The sequence below is a fragment of the Pituophis catenifer genome, unplaced genomic scaffold, assembly GCF_029215685.1.
Source record: "Pituophis catenifer annectens isolate HBS135680 unplaced genomic scaffold, rPitCat1.0.hap2 SCAF_2, whole genome shotgun sequence".
NCBI classification, from domain to species: Eukaryota; Metazoa; Chordata; class Lepidosauria; order Squamata; family Colubridae; genus Pituophis; species Pituophis catenifer.
Genome location: NW_027256882.1, coordinates 100,078,363 through 100,095,958, shown reverse-complemented (window position 1 = coordinate 100,095,958; position 17,596 = coordinate 100,078,363). Strand labels below are relative to the sequence as shown.

General features: G+C 38.8%; 1 protein-coding gene across 3 annotated transcripts in view; it reads right to left on the bottom strand.

Moving 5' to 3' along the window:
* Positions 1-1,557: 1,557 nt before the first annotated feature.
* Positions 1,558-17,596, bottom strand: part of KLHL3 (kelch like family member 3) — a 51,853-nt gene continuing 35,814 nt past the window's right edge. For all 3 annotated transcript variants that reach the window (XM_070937279.1, XM_070937280.1, XM_070937281.1), the window contains 5 exons: positions 17,292-17,393; positions 16,119-16,247; positions 14,335-14,475; positions 12,043-12,186; positions 1,558-7,103 (listed from right to left, as the gene is read on the bottom strand). In XM_070937279.1, the coding sequence (XP_070793380.1) occupies positions 7,075-7,103; positions 12,043-12,186; positions 14,335-14,475; positions 16,119-16,247; positions 17,292-17,393 (545 nt within the window). In that variant the 3' untranslated portion in view covers positions 1,558-7,074. The remainder of the gene's footprint in view (positions 7,104-12,042; positions 12,187-14,334; positions 14,476-16,118; positions 16,248-17,291; positions 17,394-17,596) is intronic.

The window sequence follows — 17,596 nt, the reverse complement described above, 5'->3', positions numbered from 1 at the left end:
TGAATTCTAAAATTAGATATACAAAGCTGGATTCACAGAAATGGAAAAGGATTTTAAATAACAAATGGGAAGTATTTGACTTGAACCTGCACCTTCTTTATGAAAAAGTGTACTAAATTATATTATCCTTTGACAACATTATTTCCAAGGAATCATAGTACATAACTGTAATTTCAATAGTAAGAAAGGGGGATATATTCTGTTGTGCAAGTCACTTTTTCATTGATGTGTTTAAAAAAATACTAAGGAACGTATGTGTCTCTTAACCCTATGGTTTTCAAATTATCTGTGATAAAGGACCTTTTTTTATTTTTAACCAATAATTTTGTAACATTCTTTAAAAATGATTAAAGAAATAAAAGGTTTTAAATGGTGAATTTTATTCATCTCTCTCTGGGAGTCTTGGCATTTAGGCATATCTTCTATTTTTCTGAGACAACCACCTTCAATTTAATCAACAAGATCGCTGCGAACAGGTGGACATTCCTCTGGATATTCCTTTTGGTGGGGTAATTTTGTGAGCCTCTCCACAAAGAGTATTGTTTAGTATACATATTGCTTGTCATTTTACGACCTTTCTTGCCAGTGTTAGTGAAGTGAATCACTGTAGCTGGTAAAGTTAGTAACCAGGCTTCCCCATTGACTTTGCTTGTTAGGTCATAAAAGGGGATCATACAACCCCAGGACACAACAAGCTGTCATGAATATGAACCAGTTGCCAAGTGTGTGAATTTTAATCATATGATCATTGGAATGCTGCAAAGGTCATAACTGTGAAAAACGGTCATAAGTCATGTTTTTCAGTGCTGCTGTAAATTTGAACAGTCACTAAATGAACTGTTGTAAGTCGAGGACTACCTGTATATATAGAGTGAGATCACCTCAACTACTTCCCAACATGTTATTTTCCACAACTGTTTATCTAGATCACAGTGCTATGCACATCTGAGCATAAGAGCCATTGAGTGGGTATCAGTCATGAGTAAATATACTGTATAAAAGTTATCCTGCTCAATTCACACAATTGCTTTTCATTGCCATAGGCAGTTCAATACGTACCCAAAGGGAAGTTGTGGAAGTCTACAGATCAAGTTGCACAAGCAATGACATTTGAAGCAACTTAGGCTCTCAAGAGATTGGTTTGTAAACTTTCTCAGGCTGTTTGTATCCATGTTTTTCAACCATTAATTCCCACAGCAGTGCAGTTACAGCTTGCTACTTCCCATACAACTTTAAGCAGTTTTTCCTGAGCATCTCCTGCAGGCAGAATTCACTTCAGCCAACATTTTAATTGCCTTTTCTTACTCATTCCAAGCAATAGGCACCTTACCAAAGCCTTTAATATAATTTTCCCCCAAAAATGTTTCTATTAGCTAGCTGAAGGAACAGGAAAGGCTGACTTTTTAATCATACACCCAGCTAAGTTATAATGTGCATGTATCGTAATTGCATGAATGCGATAGTACTGAAGCTTCATCATTGGGAGAAAAAGAATACACTTCCACACATTTTCTCTCACTGAAATCCTTGACAGGATCAGAAGAAATGCAAGATCAGTTTCATTTGCTCAACTTTATTCAACCAAAATTCAATGTTCTAGAAAATACATATAACTTCCTGTTGACAAGTTAACATTTTTATGAAGTCTTGAAGCCGAAAGAAAGGCGGGGAAATAGAATCGCACTACCAACCAGTTCCTCCTTCAGCATTAATCAGGTATAAAGAGTTATCAAATCAATATTATGGGCAATGTGATTGAAGGGTCATAGAACCAATTACAGCTGCAATCTTGTGCAGGTTTTTTTAGAATTAACTCCCATTGTTTAAAGCAGGGGTGTCAACTCACAGCGTCACGTGACTTATCGGGTCGTTTTCCCCCTTCGCTAAAACAGGTGTGTGCGTGGCCAGCGTGTGACGCATCCGGCCTGCGGGCCGAGAGTTTGACAACCCTGGTTTAAAATGAGTATGCAGAGGTAAACATGCAGAGGATTGGGCTGTAAATAGTACAGGATCACAGCTACATTGTATCTCAGTCTAGTTTATTTTATTTTTTTAAAAAAAAGCTTTGCCTTTATAATCATCTGTTAGTCTTAAACTGTATCTTAAACGTTATGTTTAAACATTATGTTTATAAATTAAACCTCCTAGTGTTTATTGCTACCACACAAAAAAATAAAATAATTTAGGATATTGGAAACAAAGTATTTTGGATTCTTATCATATGATATACTTATCACATATTAAGCACATTCAGATGTCAGCCTTAACCAAACCATTATAAGCACCAGCAGCATCTTACAGGCTCCCTCCTGATTTTGCATGGCAACAAATAATCATCTATCCATAATCCAGGATTAAACTCTAACTTGGAGTGATAATTTAGGAACAAACAATGGAATCCAGTTGAAAACTGGATTGCAAAAGACAATCTCTAAATGCCTGAAATTCAATCAAAAGTAATCATTTCATGTTTTCAGAAACATTGTGCAATTTATATTACCCTAATCTGTTAATTCAGTTATGCTCTAAATGTGAATTCTTTTAAAAGGTTTTTTTTCTTCCTTCAGTGCCTTCAAGTAACTCTTGATTCCTACCCATAAACAGGAAACAAGCCCATTTAAGTAGTGGACACATGTATTCGTTTGATTGAAAAGGTAAATAATATAATATCCAAAGTATTCAATATACATATAGTGCAAAAAATAAAAATAATTCCCTTTTCACTGCTTAACCATGCAGTGTTATTCAGGGTCTATTGAATATATATATAGACAGAATCTGGCTAAAGCTAGTTACATATAAAATGAAATCCAGCTAACCTGTCTGAACTTTATTTAAGCCAATTGATACCCAAATTCAAATAAAGCTAGCAGCTAATTTGTAATACTAGGGCAGAGAAACTAGCCCCATTTACAGATGCCACATAAATACAGCACTTGGTTCTGAATTCATTTTAAATACAGTAGTACTTTGTGCTTTAATATCTAGACATAAGCTTATCCAATAAGTTCGCTGGTTGCAAACCTCAATTGCTGAAATTCTTAAGTTTGAAATATCAATGAGGTTGGGCTGTTCATTGATCTCTGGTTTTTTTTAAAAATCCAGGCAGCAACTAGATGGCAACAGAGACACATGAAAATTTTGGATTTTTGCACCCCGCTTATGTACCATCTAATGAACTACAACAGCAACTGAAAAAGAGAAAATTAATAGTATATCCATCCCATACAGATTTCCTTTAAAATAGTGGGGGAGGGACGGGATTCTCTGCCAGAAGCTTCCAAGAAGGAAAATCTGCACTATGTTTAGGAGCATATGTGGAGCACAGACATAAAAACAGTCTTTCGCAATGGTTTTTAACTTTTGCATCTATAATCCGGATTTATGGAAGATTATTTCACAATCAAATGAGTCAGCTTTTGGACAAGAGATTGTAAAACAGCTTCAGTCAATAATATTTGAACAAGATTAGCTCTCTCAAAGCCATCTTGGAAAGAGACTCTGCTTCTTAATTTGTCTTTAGCATTGAGCTGCAGAGCCTATTGTTACTAGAGAACCAAAGAGAAAATAAAGCAATCCTGATGTACAAGTTGAAGCCAAATTATGTCCATTTTCTTAAGAAAAGAAAAAAGCCAATAGATGAACATGTGGTCATAGCTGTGTGCCTTAGTTCAGAATCTTACTAATATAGAGGTAACAGTCCACTGTTAATTAACATTGAGCAGGATTGTGTCCTTTCCATAAGCCATCATAAATAAATGGCTGGTGAGAATTGGGCCCATGGTGTAAGGATTAGACACTAATCATAATTGCCACCAACATCAAAAGAGATCCAAGAACTCATTAAGAATTATCTTACAAAAATAATTACATTTAAATTTGCCAGCTCTAAAGCTGTATTTCCAAGCCCTATAAAAAGGCAATCTTTGAAAAGCTGCGGCTCAGAATTGGCATGGTGCAAATGAAAGTTATTTCAAAAGCGCTTTGAAAGGGCAATTGCAGCTGGTTGTTGTGTCACAATTATTAATATTGCATAGCTGAGAAATGAGGTCACTTGACTTGCATTAACCCTGCAAGTTTACCCACAGAAGAGTGACACATACCATTTGCTAGTGATAAGTGGCTCTTAGCTGAAACCAATGCCATTTATGAACAGCCAGCACACGAGTTTCTAATTCCCCCACCCACCCCCGTTTGTCACATGGGAACCTAGGGGCCACTTTATAGTAAAGCTAGACAGCAACATACATTGCCTATCAGTGGTGGAATGTAGCATGCATATAGCTTTGATAAGAAGTTGGATTTTAGTGCATATACATTTGTAGAAATACTTGCATCATCAAATGAGGTAAACATGGCATCTTACTACTTCGCAAATTCCTCAATTAGCATCACAGAGCAAAAAGAAAAAAAAATCTCATCATAGTTCAAAGATGTGACTGATTTACATACCGTGGTCTTCACATGCAGATTACTGGAAGCATTTTTCACCTGTTGAGTGATTCACATGTGCTACAGGCAGGATTAACAGAATCACACCCAGATGATTCCCCAATGAGGATGACAGAATTTATACTCAGACATCATCCTAGAGATTTTTGAGCAAAAACTATGGTGGCCAGATCTTCTTGGGAGGTTTGTGTGGGTAGTGAGGGAAAAATAGGAAGTTTAAATCCTGTTCCATGTCTACTTGTTTATAAAGCATTTAATGTTATTTACTACCATCACATGCAAAGCCCTAGTTCACGTTTAACTTTCAGGCAGGATGAGACTTGTTTGCTTTTAGCTAAATGTCAACTCAACTCATTTATTGCTCAGCAATAAACATCCAAGCCAGGCCTGACTAAGCCCTGTCAAAATCTCCATGGCATTCTGAAATCTTCCTCAGAAGGACTAGAGATTTGCCACAGGAGGTCCATATTCAATGACTCTGAATGGAACTTCTATGTGGAGAAAAGGAAGCTGTACTTTATTCACCCTCAAACTCAGTATAGAAAATGCAATTGATGCAATGTAGTTATTGTTCCCAGCTTTGAAAAAACAATTCCTTAGTGACAGGCAACCTTAGTAAAAAGGAAGAAAGACAAATGAAGAAAATGCCATGTATTTTACCTTAAAGTATGTGTTAAACAGACAATAATCAGTTTACTGCTCAAAGAATTTTAAACAGCAGCTATAATTATTCTATGTGCATTCTTACCCTTTGGTACTATACCCTCTCTGCCAATATACAAAAAAGAACAATTAAGATGTAAAGAGTTTGTTTTTAAAAAGAAGAAATCCCTTATAAAAAAAAATAATCCAGTCTTGCCTTTAGAAACACTTATTGAAAATTATGTTCAATTGCATTTTCTGCTTCACTAATGTTTCACAGTTGCTTTAATTACAGAAAAAGTGAAAGCAAGACAAATGATTTAAATGCTTTTCTTAAATCAAAATAAAACAGAAAATGTATTAAAGAAAAAGATAGTGACGAATAGGGAAATAGATGCTTTGGGGAATGTTACCTGACTGAAAAATTGGAAGAAAAAAAGAATATTTTTTGAGCAACAGAATTATTTTCCATGTGGTGGTAGTTTTGATTTTTTTAAAAAATTTTTTAACTATAATAGGATTGGATATAGATAAAGTTGTATAGCTGGACATCTTCCCTATTCTGAGAAGTCACTTACCTTTCCTTTTTTTAGAATAAATTAATTCCAAATCATTTTTGTTTTTACATATAGAACAGCAAACGTGTGGATAACATTTGGAAGGATAGCTCTGACTAGAAGAGTTAAACGATGATGAAGTGAAAGACATTTAAAAGTTCTAAATATCTTGGGCAACTGATAATGTATGGTCAAATGCATGAGAGGTATATGCAGGAATCCAGTTCCTTCTAATCAAAGCTTAGCTGGGATTTCCTAGAAGATTGTCCCAGTCTTCTTGATATCCCCTTTGGTCTTCTGAAAATGCATTTCCATAGAAAACCTTGCCCCAAATTACCTCTGCTCTTGTACTTGGCAGTACCTTATCATCCTGGCACAATACTGCGTCTGTTCCTAAGTGGCTTATGGTCCACCTGAAATCCCCGAATCATCATAAAAGTTGCAATGTGGAACTTTGTGGCATATTTCCATCATTCTACACCACAGATGGCAAACTCGATTGCATCACATGATATATTGCAACGTATTGTGACTTTTTTGCCTTTGCAGAGCCAGAGTGGGCGTGGCCTGCACATGACGCATCTGGCCCACAGGCCGCCAGTTTGACAGGCCTGTTCTACACTGTTGAAGATGACACAATATCACAGTACCAAAAACAGATTGCAGGTTCAGCTTGCTTTTTCTGATTAGTTTTTCAATTGTTGCCAACGAATATATTACATTTCCCCATCACTCCACTCCACCAAAGTCAACCTTGAGAAAAAAAAGTCTGTTCAAAAAGCAGTGGAACACTGCATTTCAACGGTGTTTCTGGTGTTTGGGCATTTGAAGTTCAGAGAAACACACTACTTGGCTCATCAAGCCAATTTGATGAATCTGGGTTTTTGCCACAAGAGAAAAATCATACAGTGGATACTTCCAGCACCCAAAATTATACATTTACAGTAGTCAAATAGGATATGTACACAGATTGGATACAATACAGCAAATAAACTTCTGGTCGGCTTCCCTGACAGTTTTTCTAGTTTCTGTGGGTGTAATTAAGTATTTATAACCAAGTAAAAAATTATGTCTAATACTTAATTCACTGTCAGTAGTAAAGAATTCTTTTAAAAAAGTTTCTCCCAGTCACAAGCTGTAGAGAAACATTTTCTCTTTCTTGAGAAATTCACTTCAATCTCAATCCTGGCTGTACATAAAACAGCTCACACAAAAACAGAACAGAACACCCACAAAATAAGCAACACCTTATTTCTGGAATTTGTTCCCAGCAGTGGCATGTTGAGAAGAAAGGGATGCTCTTATTATATATGCTTGTCAGACTAGAAGTGCGGCGTTAGTATGGCAATTAAAAATCCCCCGTGTCTTCCAAAACACAACTAGACAGACATCATTTCTTGTGTTGCATTCACACAAATGGGTGTCACAATGGTTTATGGATCACAGCTACACCTGCAAGGGAGAAAAGTAGATGGGTACTCAATGTATTCTATTCAAGTTGATTAGAGACCAATTTTCACTTCAATGAAACATTCAAGCTCTTGAGCCTTCAACTAGTAAGTCTTTCACAAATGAAGTCTCCTTTGCTTATCATTGTTACAGCAGATAGATTCCAAACAGGCGTATTATTCTGTCACATGTATACCACCGATGGGAGTTATTATTGACTGAAAGCATAATATTGATGGGAGTTATTATTGACTGAAAGCATAATATTGTACCCAGTCCTGAAGTAATCAGCAAAAATTGACACAGTTGTTAATCACTGAGTACCATATTTTTCAGAGTATAAGGTGCACTTTCCACCCCCCAAAAGAGGGTGGAAATGTTGGTGCGTCTTATACACTGAATACAGCCATTTTTGGCCTCCTGAAGCCCCACCCTGCTAGTCCCATTTTTCGAAAAATGGCCCCATTTTTGTGAAAAATGGGGCGCGCAAAGGGTTTGGGAGGCCTGCAGAGTGCTCCTGGGGGCCGGGGAGGGCAAAACCCTTTTTTTTTTCTTACTTACCTCTTCAAAATCTTGGTACGTCTTATACACTGATGCGTGTTATAGTCCGAAAAATACGGTAATTTACTAGAAAGTCTATGAGAAATTGCTAATTCACTTCCTTTGAGAAATACACTGTTTGGTTATAAAATGATAAATGAAAAACAATACAAACAACCATACAGGTAGTCTTCAACTTATCACCATTTGTTCAGTGATCGGCCAAAATTATGCCAGTGCTAACAAACCAGTCCCTGAAGTTATGGCTGTTGCAGTGATCAAAATTCAGGTGCTTGGAAGCCCACCTACACTAATCCTATCCCTAACACCTTCACGAATTTGTATTCTTCAACTCACCCTTATCCACCACTCTCCCATATCTATGCCTTTTTGGCTGCCTGTTGCCTTATTTATTTATTATTATTTATTAGTTCAATTTATATGCCGCCTTTCTCTGAAGACTCAGGACGGCTTACAATACATTTAAAAAACCATTATAAAAACATTTACAAATTAAAACATTAAAACCCATTCACACCATTCATGGCCGGATCTCACAAGATCGCAACAGCGAGATCAACGGCCCCAGGCCTGCCGGAAAAGCCAGGTCTTCACCACTTTTCGGAAGGCCAATAGGGTGGGAGTGGTCCGGACCTCAGGAGGTAACTGGTTCCAGAGAGTTGGGGCAGCCACAGAGAAGGCCCTCCCCCATGGGCCCGCCAGTCGGCATTGTTTAGCTGATGGGACCTGGAGGAGACCAACTCTGTGGGATCTTACTGGTCGCTGGGAGCTATGTGGCAGAAGGCAGTCTTGAAGATAACCTGGCCCTGAGCCATGTAGGGCTTTAAAAGTAATAACCAACACCTTGAATTGTGACCAGAGACCAATAGGAAGCCAGTGCAGCTCGCGGAGAATTGGTGTAATGTGGGTGTATCTAGGTGCACCCATGATAGCTTGCGCGGCTGCATTCTGGACCAACTGTAGTCTCCAAACACTTTTCAAGGGTAGCCCCATGTAGAGCACATTGCAATAATCTAACCATGAGGTGACAAGGGCATGAGTGACTGTGAGGAGAGCCTCCCAATCCAAGTAGGGTCGCAATTGGTGCACCAGGCGAACCTGTACAAAGGTCCCCCTAGCCACAGCTGTCAGATGTTGCTCTAATCTTAGCTGTGAGTCTAGGAGGACACCCAAATTACGAGCCCGTTCTGAGGGGGCAATTTCTCTCCCCCCCCACCTCCAGAACCAAGGATAGACAATCAACATAGTCTTTAGGAGGCAATACCCACAGCCACTTGGTCTTGTCTGGGTTAAGTCTGAGCCTGTTGACTCCCATCCAGACCCTCACAGCCTCCAGGCACCGGCACATCACATCCACTGCATCACTGAATTGACATGGGGTAGAGATATTCAGCTGGGTATCATCAGCGTATTGCTGATATTTCACCCCGTATCGTCGGATGAACTCACCCAGTGGCTTCATGTAGATGTTAAATAGGAGGGGAGAGAGGACCGAGCCTTGAGGCACCCCACAAACGAGGGGCCTAGGGGTCACCTCTGTCCTCCTACCAACACCGATTGTGACCGACCAGAGAGATAGGAGAACCACCGCAACACGGTGCCTCCCACTTCCAACTCCCTTAGTCGTCCCAGAAGGATACCATGGTCAATGGTATCGAAAGCCACTGAAAGGTCAAGTAGCACCAAGATGGAGGAATGACCCCCATCTCGGGCTCGCCAGAGATCATCCATCAGTGTGACCAAAGGAGTTTCTGTAGCAGTGCTGTAGCCAGGCCTGAAGCCAGACTGAAAAGGGTCCAGGGTTAAGCCAACCTTCACCATTTTTTTGCTCAGCATGGCCTATCATGAGGCAGCTGCTGGCCACAGGAGGCTTTTCCCCAGGTCATGCACGGCAATTTCCTTAAGAAACATGGAGAAGGTGGCCTCACGTGGCCAGAGTTGCCTTGTGAAAGGCCAGGCCAGGCAAACCTTGCCAGCAGCAGGAATAAAAACACTGTGAAAGTAGTCAGCTGGGGTGGCAAAGTATAGGATGGCAGGGACCTCCGAGTGTAGAGTGGCAAGAGTGACTGCAGCTGGACTGTGGCAGCTGTGGTTTCCAGGGCCAGGTGCAGCTTTGCACTGGGCAGAACTAGGCTTTGCATTGCAGGTCAGGGGCTTCTGGCAGCCCCACAGCTATGGTGCACCACAAATCCTCTTTGAGCTATGCTGCTAGGCTGGGACAGCACCTTGACTTTGTAAGACTTCCAAGATCCCTGCCAACTCTATTATACTGTTACTAAGAAAAAAAATGCTGTGTTTTAATTGAGAATTTGCATTTTTAATAAAAATAGAAAAATTTGGTCTTTTGGGATCATGGAGAAATTGTAATTCATTGTAAAGGTTTGAGAAACATCTCCACCACGTGTTAGTGACAGACCTGAACGGTTCTAGACTTTTGTTGAGCAGGTGAGATGTTTTAAAAATTGTGGGAGATATTTTTCAAGCCTCTACAATGAATTACACTTTCTCCATGACCCCAAAAGCACCCAAGCAGTTTTAGTGGATGCAAGGAGAGAATTTTATTCCAGCTGCCATCAAATTATTATTCATTCCAACTGCCATCCTGTAATTACCGCATGGGGTACAATTAGAGTTTTATTTAGTTTAGTTTAGTTTTATATGCCGCCCTATCCCCAATGGACTCAGGGCGGCTCACAACAATAAAATGCACAATTGCACATTAAAACAATATAAAATTAAAAGTCCAAATTAAAACAATTTAAAATCTATTAAGAAAACCCCATCAGTCCAGGCTGCGAAACAGCCAGGTCTTCAAATCACGGCGGAACAAGCGAAGGTCAGGGGCCATCCAGAGCTCCAAAGGAAGTTGGTTCCAAAGTTGGCCCACAGAGAAAGCTCTCCCCCTGGGGGTCGCCAGCTGACATTGTCTGGCCGACGGCACCCTGAGGAGGCCCTGTCTGTGGGAATGCACCGGGCAATTGGAGATTGTTGCTGGCTGCAAGGGGTCCGACAAATATCCCGAGCCTAGGCCATTTAACTTCATCCCCTTGAAAAACTACAGTCAGGTTTTTTAAGATCTCTTTTTTGGGCCTTAATTCTAATTTCATTTTTTTTTTTTAAAGTGCCGTCTTTTTCTAATGTTTTATTTTATTTTATTTTATTTTATAATATATTTTATTCCTAGATGTATCCCTAATACATTCTGACACAGAAACTGAGCTTCTGAAAGTCAAAAGCTATAGTTTGGCTTGTCATTTTATTTAGTAGACTTCAACTGGGTTCTTATTAATATTATTGGACAATTATAGGTCAGATGATATACTGTAGGTCATGTGCTCTGACAGGGCCTCTCCCAAAATGATTGCCATTAGGACTTGAAAGATCAAAAGATCATGTACTTTATCATGAGTTTCATAAGCATTTTCTAGAGCCTGTCTTAATGGTTTTTGAGAGATAGAATTTCCAAGATTTCTCATATGAACCATGTGAGACTGAAAAGCCAACAGGCAGGTAAGCGGCTGGTGCTCAGGGAGGGAGGGAGCATCTGGGGTATGTGCAAATAAGACATGGTATGTGGGGGTGCACAAGAGGTGCCATTTGAGTTGGAAAGCGTGTGTGGTGTACCCAAGAGGTGCTGCATAGGTCAGGGAAGGCACACAGGACAGGCATGGGGTGAGGTGGGTTTGGGAGGATACATATGGGCCATGGCACATGGGAGTCAGGGATGATGTGTGGGGTTGGCATGGATCAGAGCTGGCACAGATTGGGGAAGTGCACAAGAAGGTGGCATGGGCCGGGAAATGTTCTTTCCTCGCTGTTCTTCCCTTCTTCCTTTTCTAGTGAATAGATAAATGCCTGCTGCTGTGTGGGGGATGGAGAAAGGGATTGCAGGACTGGCTGGGAAATTGTCACTTAATGTTGAAAATGAAGATCATGTGATTGCAGCAGCCAATAGCATTGAAGGAGCCACATCTTACCCACATTTCATTCCCTCAGCAATCATGAGTCCCAGATTTTGGACACATTATTAGCCTATCTGAAGTACCTTGGTTCAAAAATTGGCGCCGTATGGTGTCTCATTCGACCCAGTTAAAAGTCATGTCATTGAGAGTTTAAGTATATACATTCTAAGGCTACCCAGAACAATTTAATATACCTGTTAGTGGAGATTACATAGTTACATACATGTCAATGGCACAACTCTAAATCGCCAATGGATAAATCTAATGAAGAGCATTAGCAAACATGTAGCAAAGATCTGGAATCCTATCCGATTCAGTTAAGAAAAGCAATACTCAGCAAGAGCTATAGAAAGAAGTTAAACAACATATAATCAACTTGCCGGTCATCCTATGCCAGTCTAGACCAATGCACTGCTTACCTGCATAACTTCTTCCAGTGCTCATGTTGCTTGGCAATAGTGTCCATTTGTCAGTGACAGGATTATAGTATTCTACAGAGGCCAAATTGCAAGAGCCATCATCTCCCCCAACTACATAAAGAAGTCCATTCACTGAACACACACCTACAGAGAACAAAAACAGTACAGTAGAAGTTCTAATTTTTATAGGCTGCTGTCATGACAAGACAGAAGGGCAAATTTAACATTGATTTTTATTATTAACATCTGTTATTTCACTATTTACTGAAATCACACACATTTTGTCAGTCATACTAATGGGTTTCTGCTTGTATCCTTTTTTTTTGCTTTTTTTCTAACCATTAAGAAGATATAATTTGTGAAAAGCCAGCCCACCTGCATGCGTAACAAATAATGACTATCAATAGTTGTGTTTGTACCGTATTTTTCGGAGTATAAGATGCACCTTTTTCCCCCCTAAAAGAGCTGAAAATTTGGGTGCGTCGTAAACTCCGAATGTACCTGTTTCGAAGCTTTTTTTCAGCCCTAACGAGGCGCTAATGAGGCACTAGCTAGTGATCTTCCCAGCTTTGCCTGCTATGCTTTGCTCCAACTCTCAGCTGTTCTTTAGAAGCTTTTTTCAGCCCTAACTAGGCACTAGCCGAGTTTTCCCCACCCTGTGCTTTGCCTTTTTTTTTCATTGCTGTTTCCTCTCAGCTGTGCCTTAGAAGCCGGTTTTTTATCTCCAAGCAGGGGATAAAAAATCAGCAAACTAATGTGCTGAAGCTGACCAGACTAAGGACGCTAGCCAGATGAATACCTGGTAGGCAGATTCCACCCCCCCCATTTTCCTCTCCAAAAATTAAGCTGTATCTTATACTCCAGTGCATCTTATACTCTGAAAAATATGGTAATCCTTAATAAAAATGAAAAATAATAAAAATGAAAAAAGGATCTGAAAATTCTTGTTACTTACGAGATCTCAAAAGCAATCTATATAATTCTAGTCATTCATAATTGGAAAACAACTAAAATAACAAACTATTAGCAAAAGCATATATATATATATATATATATATATATGTTTTTCTTCTAGCCAGGTTTTCCCTACGTAGCCAAGGTTTTTTTGTAGCTCCAGCTCAGTAGAATCTCATCTACTCGGTTCTGGGCTTTTTTCTTTTCTAACACCTAGCAAGCTCTCACTGCTAGGTGGGAGACCTAAATAGATCCATTTCTAGCTCTTTAGCTGTCATCAGTAGGCCACACCCATATCCTCCCTGTAAAGGCACAGTATCAATTTTCTTACTTCTTCGTAGGGTTTATGTGTGTTTTTCTTCTAGCCAGGTTTTCCCTACGTAGCCAAGTTTTAACACACATAAACCCTACGAAGAAGTAAGAAAATTGATACTGTGCCTTTACAGGGAGGATATGGGTGTGGCCTACTGATGACAGCTAACGAGCTAGAAATGGATCTATTTAGGTCTCCCACCTAGCAGTGAGAGCTTGCTAGGTGTTAGAAAAGAAAAAAGCCCAGAACCGAGTAGATGAGATTCTACTGAGCTGGAGCTACAAAAAAAAAAAAACCTTGGCTACGTAGGAAAAACCTGGCTAGAAGAAAAACACACATAAACCCTACGAAGAAGTAAGAATATATATATATATATATATATATATATATATATATATATGTATATATATGTATATATATATATATATATATATATATATATATATATATATATACATACATACATACATACATACATACATACATATATATATATATACATATACATATATATGCTTTAATCATGACATCTAATCTGCAATAAATATGAATTGAACTATATCCCCCTTATGTTTAACATTTAATTAATTAAAAATAAGCAATAATACCCTATTTAAAATGCTTGTTCTGGGACCTGGCAATGATGAGATTTACAAGACAAAAAGGTCAAATTTCAGATATCTAGAAACCCTTTAAAATAAATATATTTATTCTTGAGCTTTATCTCTTCTCTTACCAAACTCTGTACATGTCGCTTTTCAATTACATTTTACTGTAATTTCCATAATTCTGCCATTTTAAAATGTGATTTTAATATTTTCAAATCTGCTGGAGTTAAAGTACGTAGACTTAATCAAACGTTAATTTAAAATAAGACATCATGACCTTTTTATTACTAAAGTAACTAAAAGTGCTATAGTGCTTTAAAGACTCACATTTATTATTGTATATCCTTGGTATTAATATTCCCCTCAATTACTTTGTTTATACCTGAATAGTGATAGAGAAATATGGGAGGAAAATACCTGCATTTCTTCTGCACATATTCATATCTGCTACTTGTTTCCATGTATTTGTTCCAGGGTCATACACTTCCACGCTTTTTCTCACCAAAGGACCATCATGCCCTCCAGTAGCAAATAGCTGACCACTAAGAACACCAACCCCTAAAAAGCCAAACAGGGAGTTTCAGGATCTATTGTAAATCGACTTCTAGTCAGGGATGATAAATCGCTGTGCCAAAAGCATAGCCCTGACAGAACAGTAAACAGTCCAGTACCCATCAGGGTAGTTATTACGCAAAATTAAGAGTTTGTAAGAGGCAGAAAGAATAACCATGAGGAATAGGAGGAAGAGCCACAATCAATACAATGGTCAGATAAAAGAAATCTGAGTCCAGGGCAAAAATGTAATCTGAGAAAGCATTTGATTTAACTTTCTCTAGTTCTCATAAAAATAAAGGGAGGGAGGGGGAAGCGCATAGAGTCTTGCAAGATTCTGTAATTGTATTTTTATAATAAAAATAGCATTAGCATCCATAACTTTAGTTTACTAGTCTGGTCCACATCCCAAAGGTGCTTTTTCAAGAGGCAACTGGACTTTCTGGTTTTTCTTTGAAGACATTTCACTTTTCATCCAAGCTTCTTCAGCTGAAGAAGCTTCTTGGATGAGAAACAAAACATCTTCAAAATCAAAAAAACCAGAAAGTCCAGTTGCCTCTTGAAAAAGCACCTTTGGGACAACCATGACCTGGATGACTGAGAATCTCCATAGACCAGGCCTATCAAATTGGTGGCCTACGGGCCAGATACATCACACGCAGGCAACACCCACCCCGGCTCCGCAAAGGGAAAAAACATTGTGAAACGTTACGATATGTCACGTGACACGATCGAGTTTGATACCCGTGCCATAGACATTTAGTCTGATCCCCTTGAAAGGATTACAAAATTGGCCTAGAATGGGGAGAAAATCTGAAGCTACCTAAGCACCCTTTTTCCAGGCTCTGGGAATTGATATTTTTAGCCTCTTTTTTCTTTTATTTATTTCTTTGCGGGGGCATTTTAGGCATTTGGAAGGATGAGGTAGAAGCTTTAACTCTTGCCCAAACCCTCTCAACAGTGGGCTGATGTTTCCAATCTGGGAAATAAGAGGCAAAATAGCATGACAACCTGTCTTTTTTTAAAAAAAACTATTTTTAACCATTAAGAGATGTTACTGCCAGAAGTGCTGTGCTTCCTAGAGTGGCCAACTAGAGGTTTTCCCTTAGTAATCCATTTCCTAATGCGTACCATGAAATGTGAAAGTAATAGGGGAAAAAATCAACTCTCTGGAAGCAGCCTTAGCCATGAGGCAAGTAGACAGTCACTTGTACGTTCTAACCATGTTCATGATATCTGCAAGGGCATTTGTGAAAAGGAATTGCTGTAACTATAAATATTCCACGTCCAATGTCAATATGTCAATCTTGGCTACTACTGGAACATAATACTGCCTAGACTGAATTGTCAATCTGAAGCAGACTTCAAGTTAGTCATCAGTAATCATGACAGATGTTTATAGAACTAAGTCCATTGAACATACCAACTTGCTAATCAATATTACATTCTACTTTTCTTTAGATGGTTCATATTTATCTACTCCAGCCTGTTATGAGACTATCTGCTTTGACTTGAATGCCTATCAACCAGGCCATAAGGAGATTGACACAAAGAACTGAGAAAACAACAACATAAAAGGAAATATTGCTGTGTGTTACAGAAGTCTAACACTTTAAGTAAACAAATAATAATAATTTGGGATAGAATACCTGCACCACTGCGCCGAGTACTCATATCAGAAACGTAAGACCATTCATTTGTAGATGGATTATACTGCTCCACAGTACTAAGGCACTGGCGTGATGCTCCATCATATCCACCAACAGCGTAGAGTTTACCTAGAATTTTAGCAACAGCCGTCAACAGGATCAATTAAAGGAAAATATATGGCGAATATTTAATAACCAGGTTTTAATCACTGCTCATCTGATTATCACATAATACACATAAGTTTGTTGAATATCTACAAATTTGGTGGCAATAGTTATAATATGCTTCTATTGGGCATTTCCAATGAAATATCAAGGCAATGAGAAACTCTTATAAAGCAAGAAGCTTTTTAAAAGCTCCAGCTTCAAGCAGCAATCATTTCAGGGGTTTTTTTTCCTTATTATAAAGTGGAAGCATTAGTAGTTACTGACACTTTAAAATCGGCCAAAACTCAGGGGCCTTAAGCTCCCCTCATTCAGTGCTGTTGTAACTTTAAATAGTTTCTGAATGAATGGTTTTAAGTTGAGGACTACCGACAGAGCCTTGGTGGCGCAGCAGACTAAAGCATTGTTAAGTAACACCAGTTGCCTGCAATTACTGCAAGTTCAAATCTCACCAGGCTCAAGGTTGACTCAGCCTTCCATCCTTTCTAAGGTAGGTAAACTGAGGACCCAGTTTGTGGGGGCAATAAGCTGACTTTGTATAAAAAAGAACACCGCTTGAGGGGGGAGGGGCAAAAGCCCTACTAAGCAGGTATATACAAAAGTATGAAGGCTATTGCTTAACGCACTGTAAGCCGCCCTGAGTCTCCGGAAAAGGGCGGCATATAAATCGAACCAATAAATAAATAAGTAAATAAATAAATAAATGACACATATTAACCAGTTCAGAAACTCTTTCTTTCACTAATTTCTTGATTTCTTTCCAGGATATGGAATAAAAAAACAATTGCCACTTTTAATAAGAAGAAAATATGGGAACATGGAAAACATGACCAACTAAGCTTTCAGAGACAGTTGTACTTATAGAATGGCAGAGATGTATTTAGAGAAAAAACATCAAGCATCCTCTGACTCGTTTAATTGGCTGGATGTGATTTTGTGATATTGATCGTTGCAATGTTGCATCACTGTAAATAAAATAGGAGTGACTTCAAAACAGAAAAGTCTTACCCTCTACAACTCCAACTCCAACACTGCTTCTTCTTGTGTTCATAGGCGCCACAAAAAACCATTCATTGACCTTATAATTATAAGCCTCCACAGATGCCAGACCTAGTTTGAAAACATGAAAAGGGGAAACACATAACACTGTGTTTTCCTATCACAGAATTCATTTCATAATGATCATTTCCCTTCAGGCAAACAAAGGGAAGGAAGCAAGCCAGAGCTCCTTTGCTAATCAGGAAGCTTCTTTTTCAGGCATTAACACTATCCTTACCTATTGCAATCATCATGAGCTTTTTGCAATAAGAAGT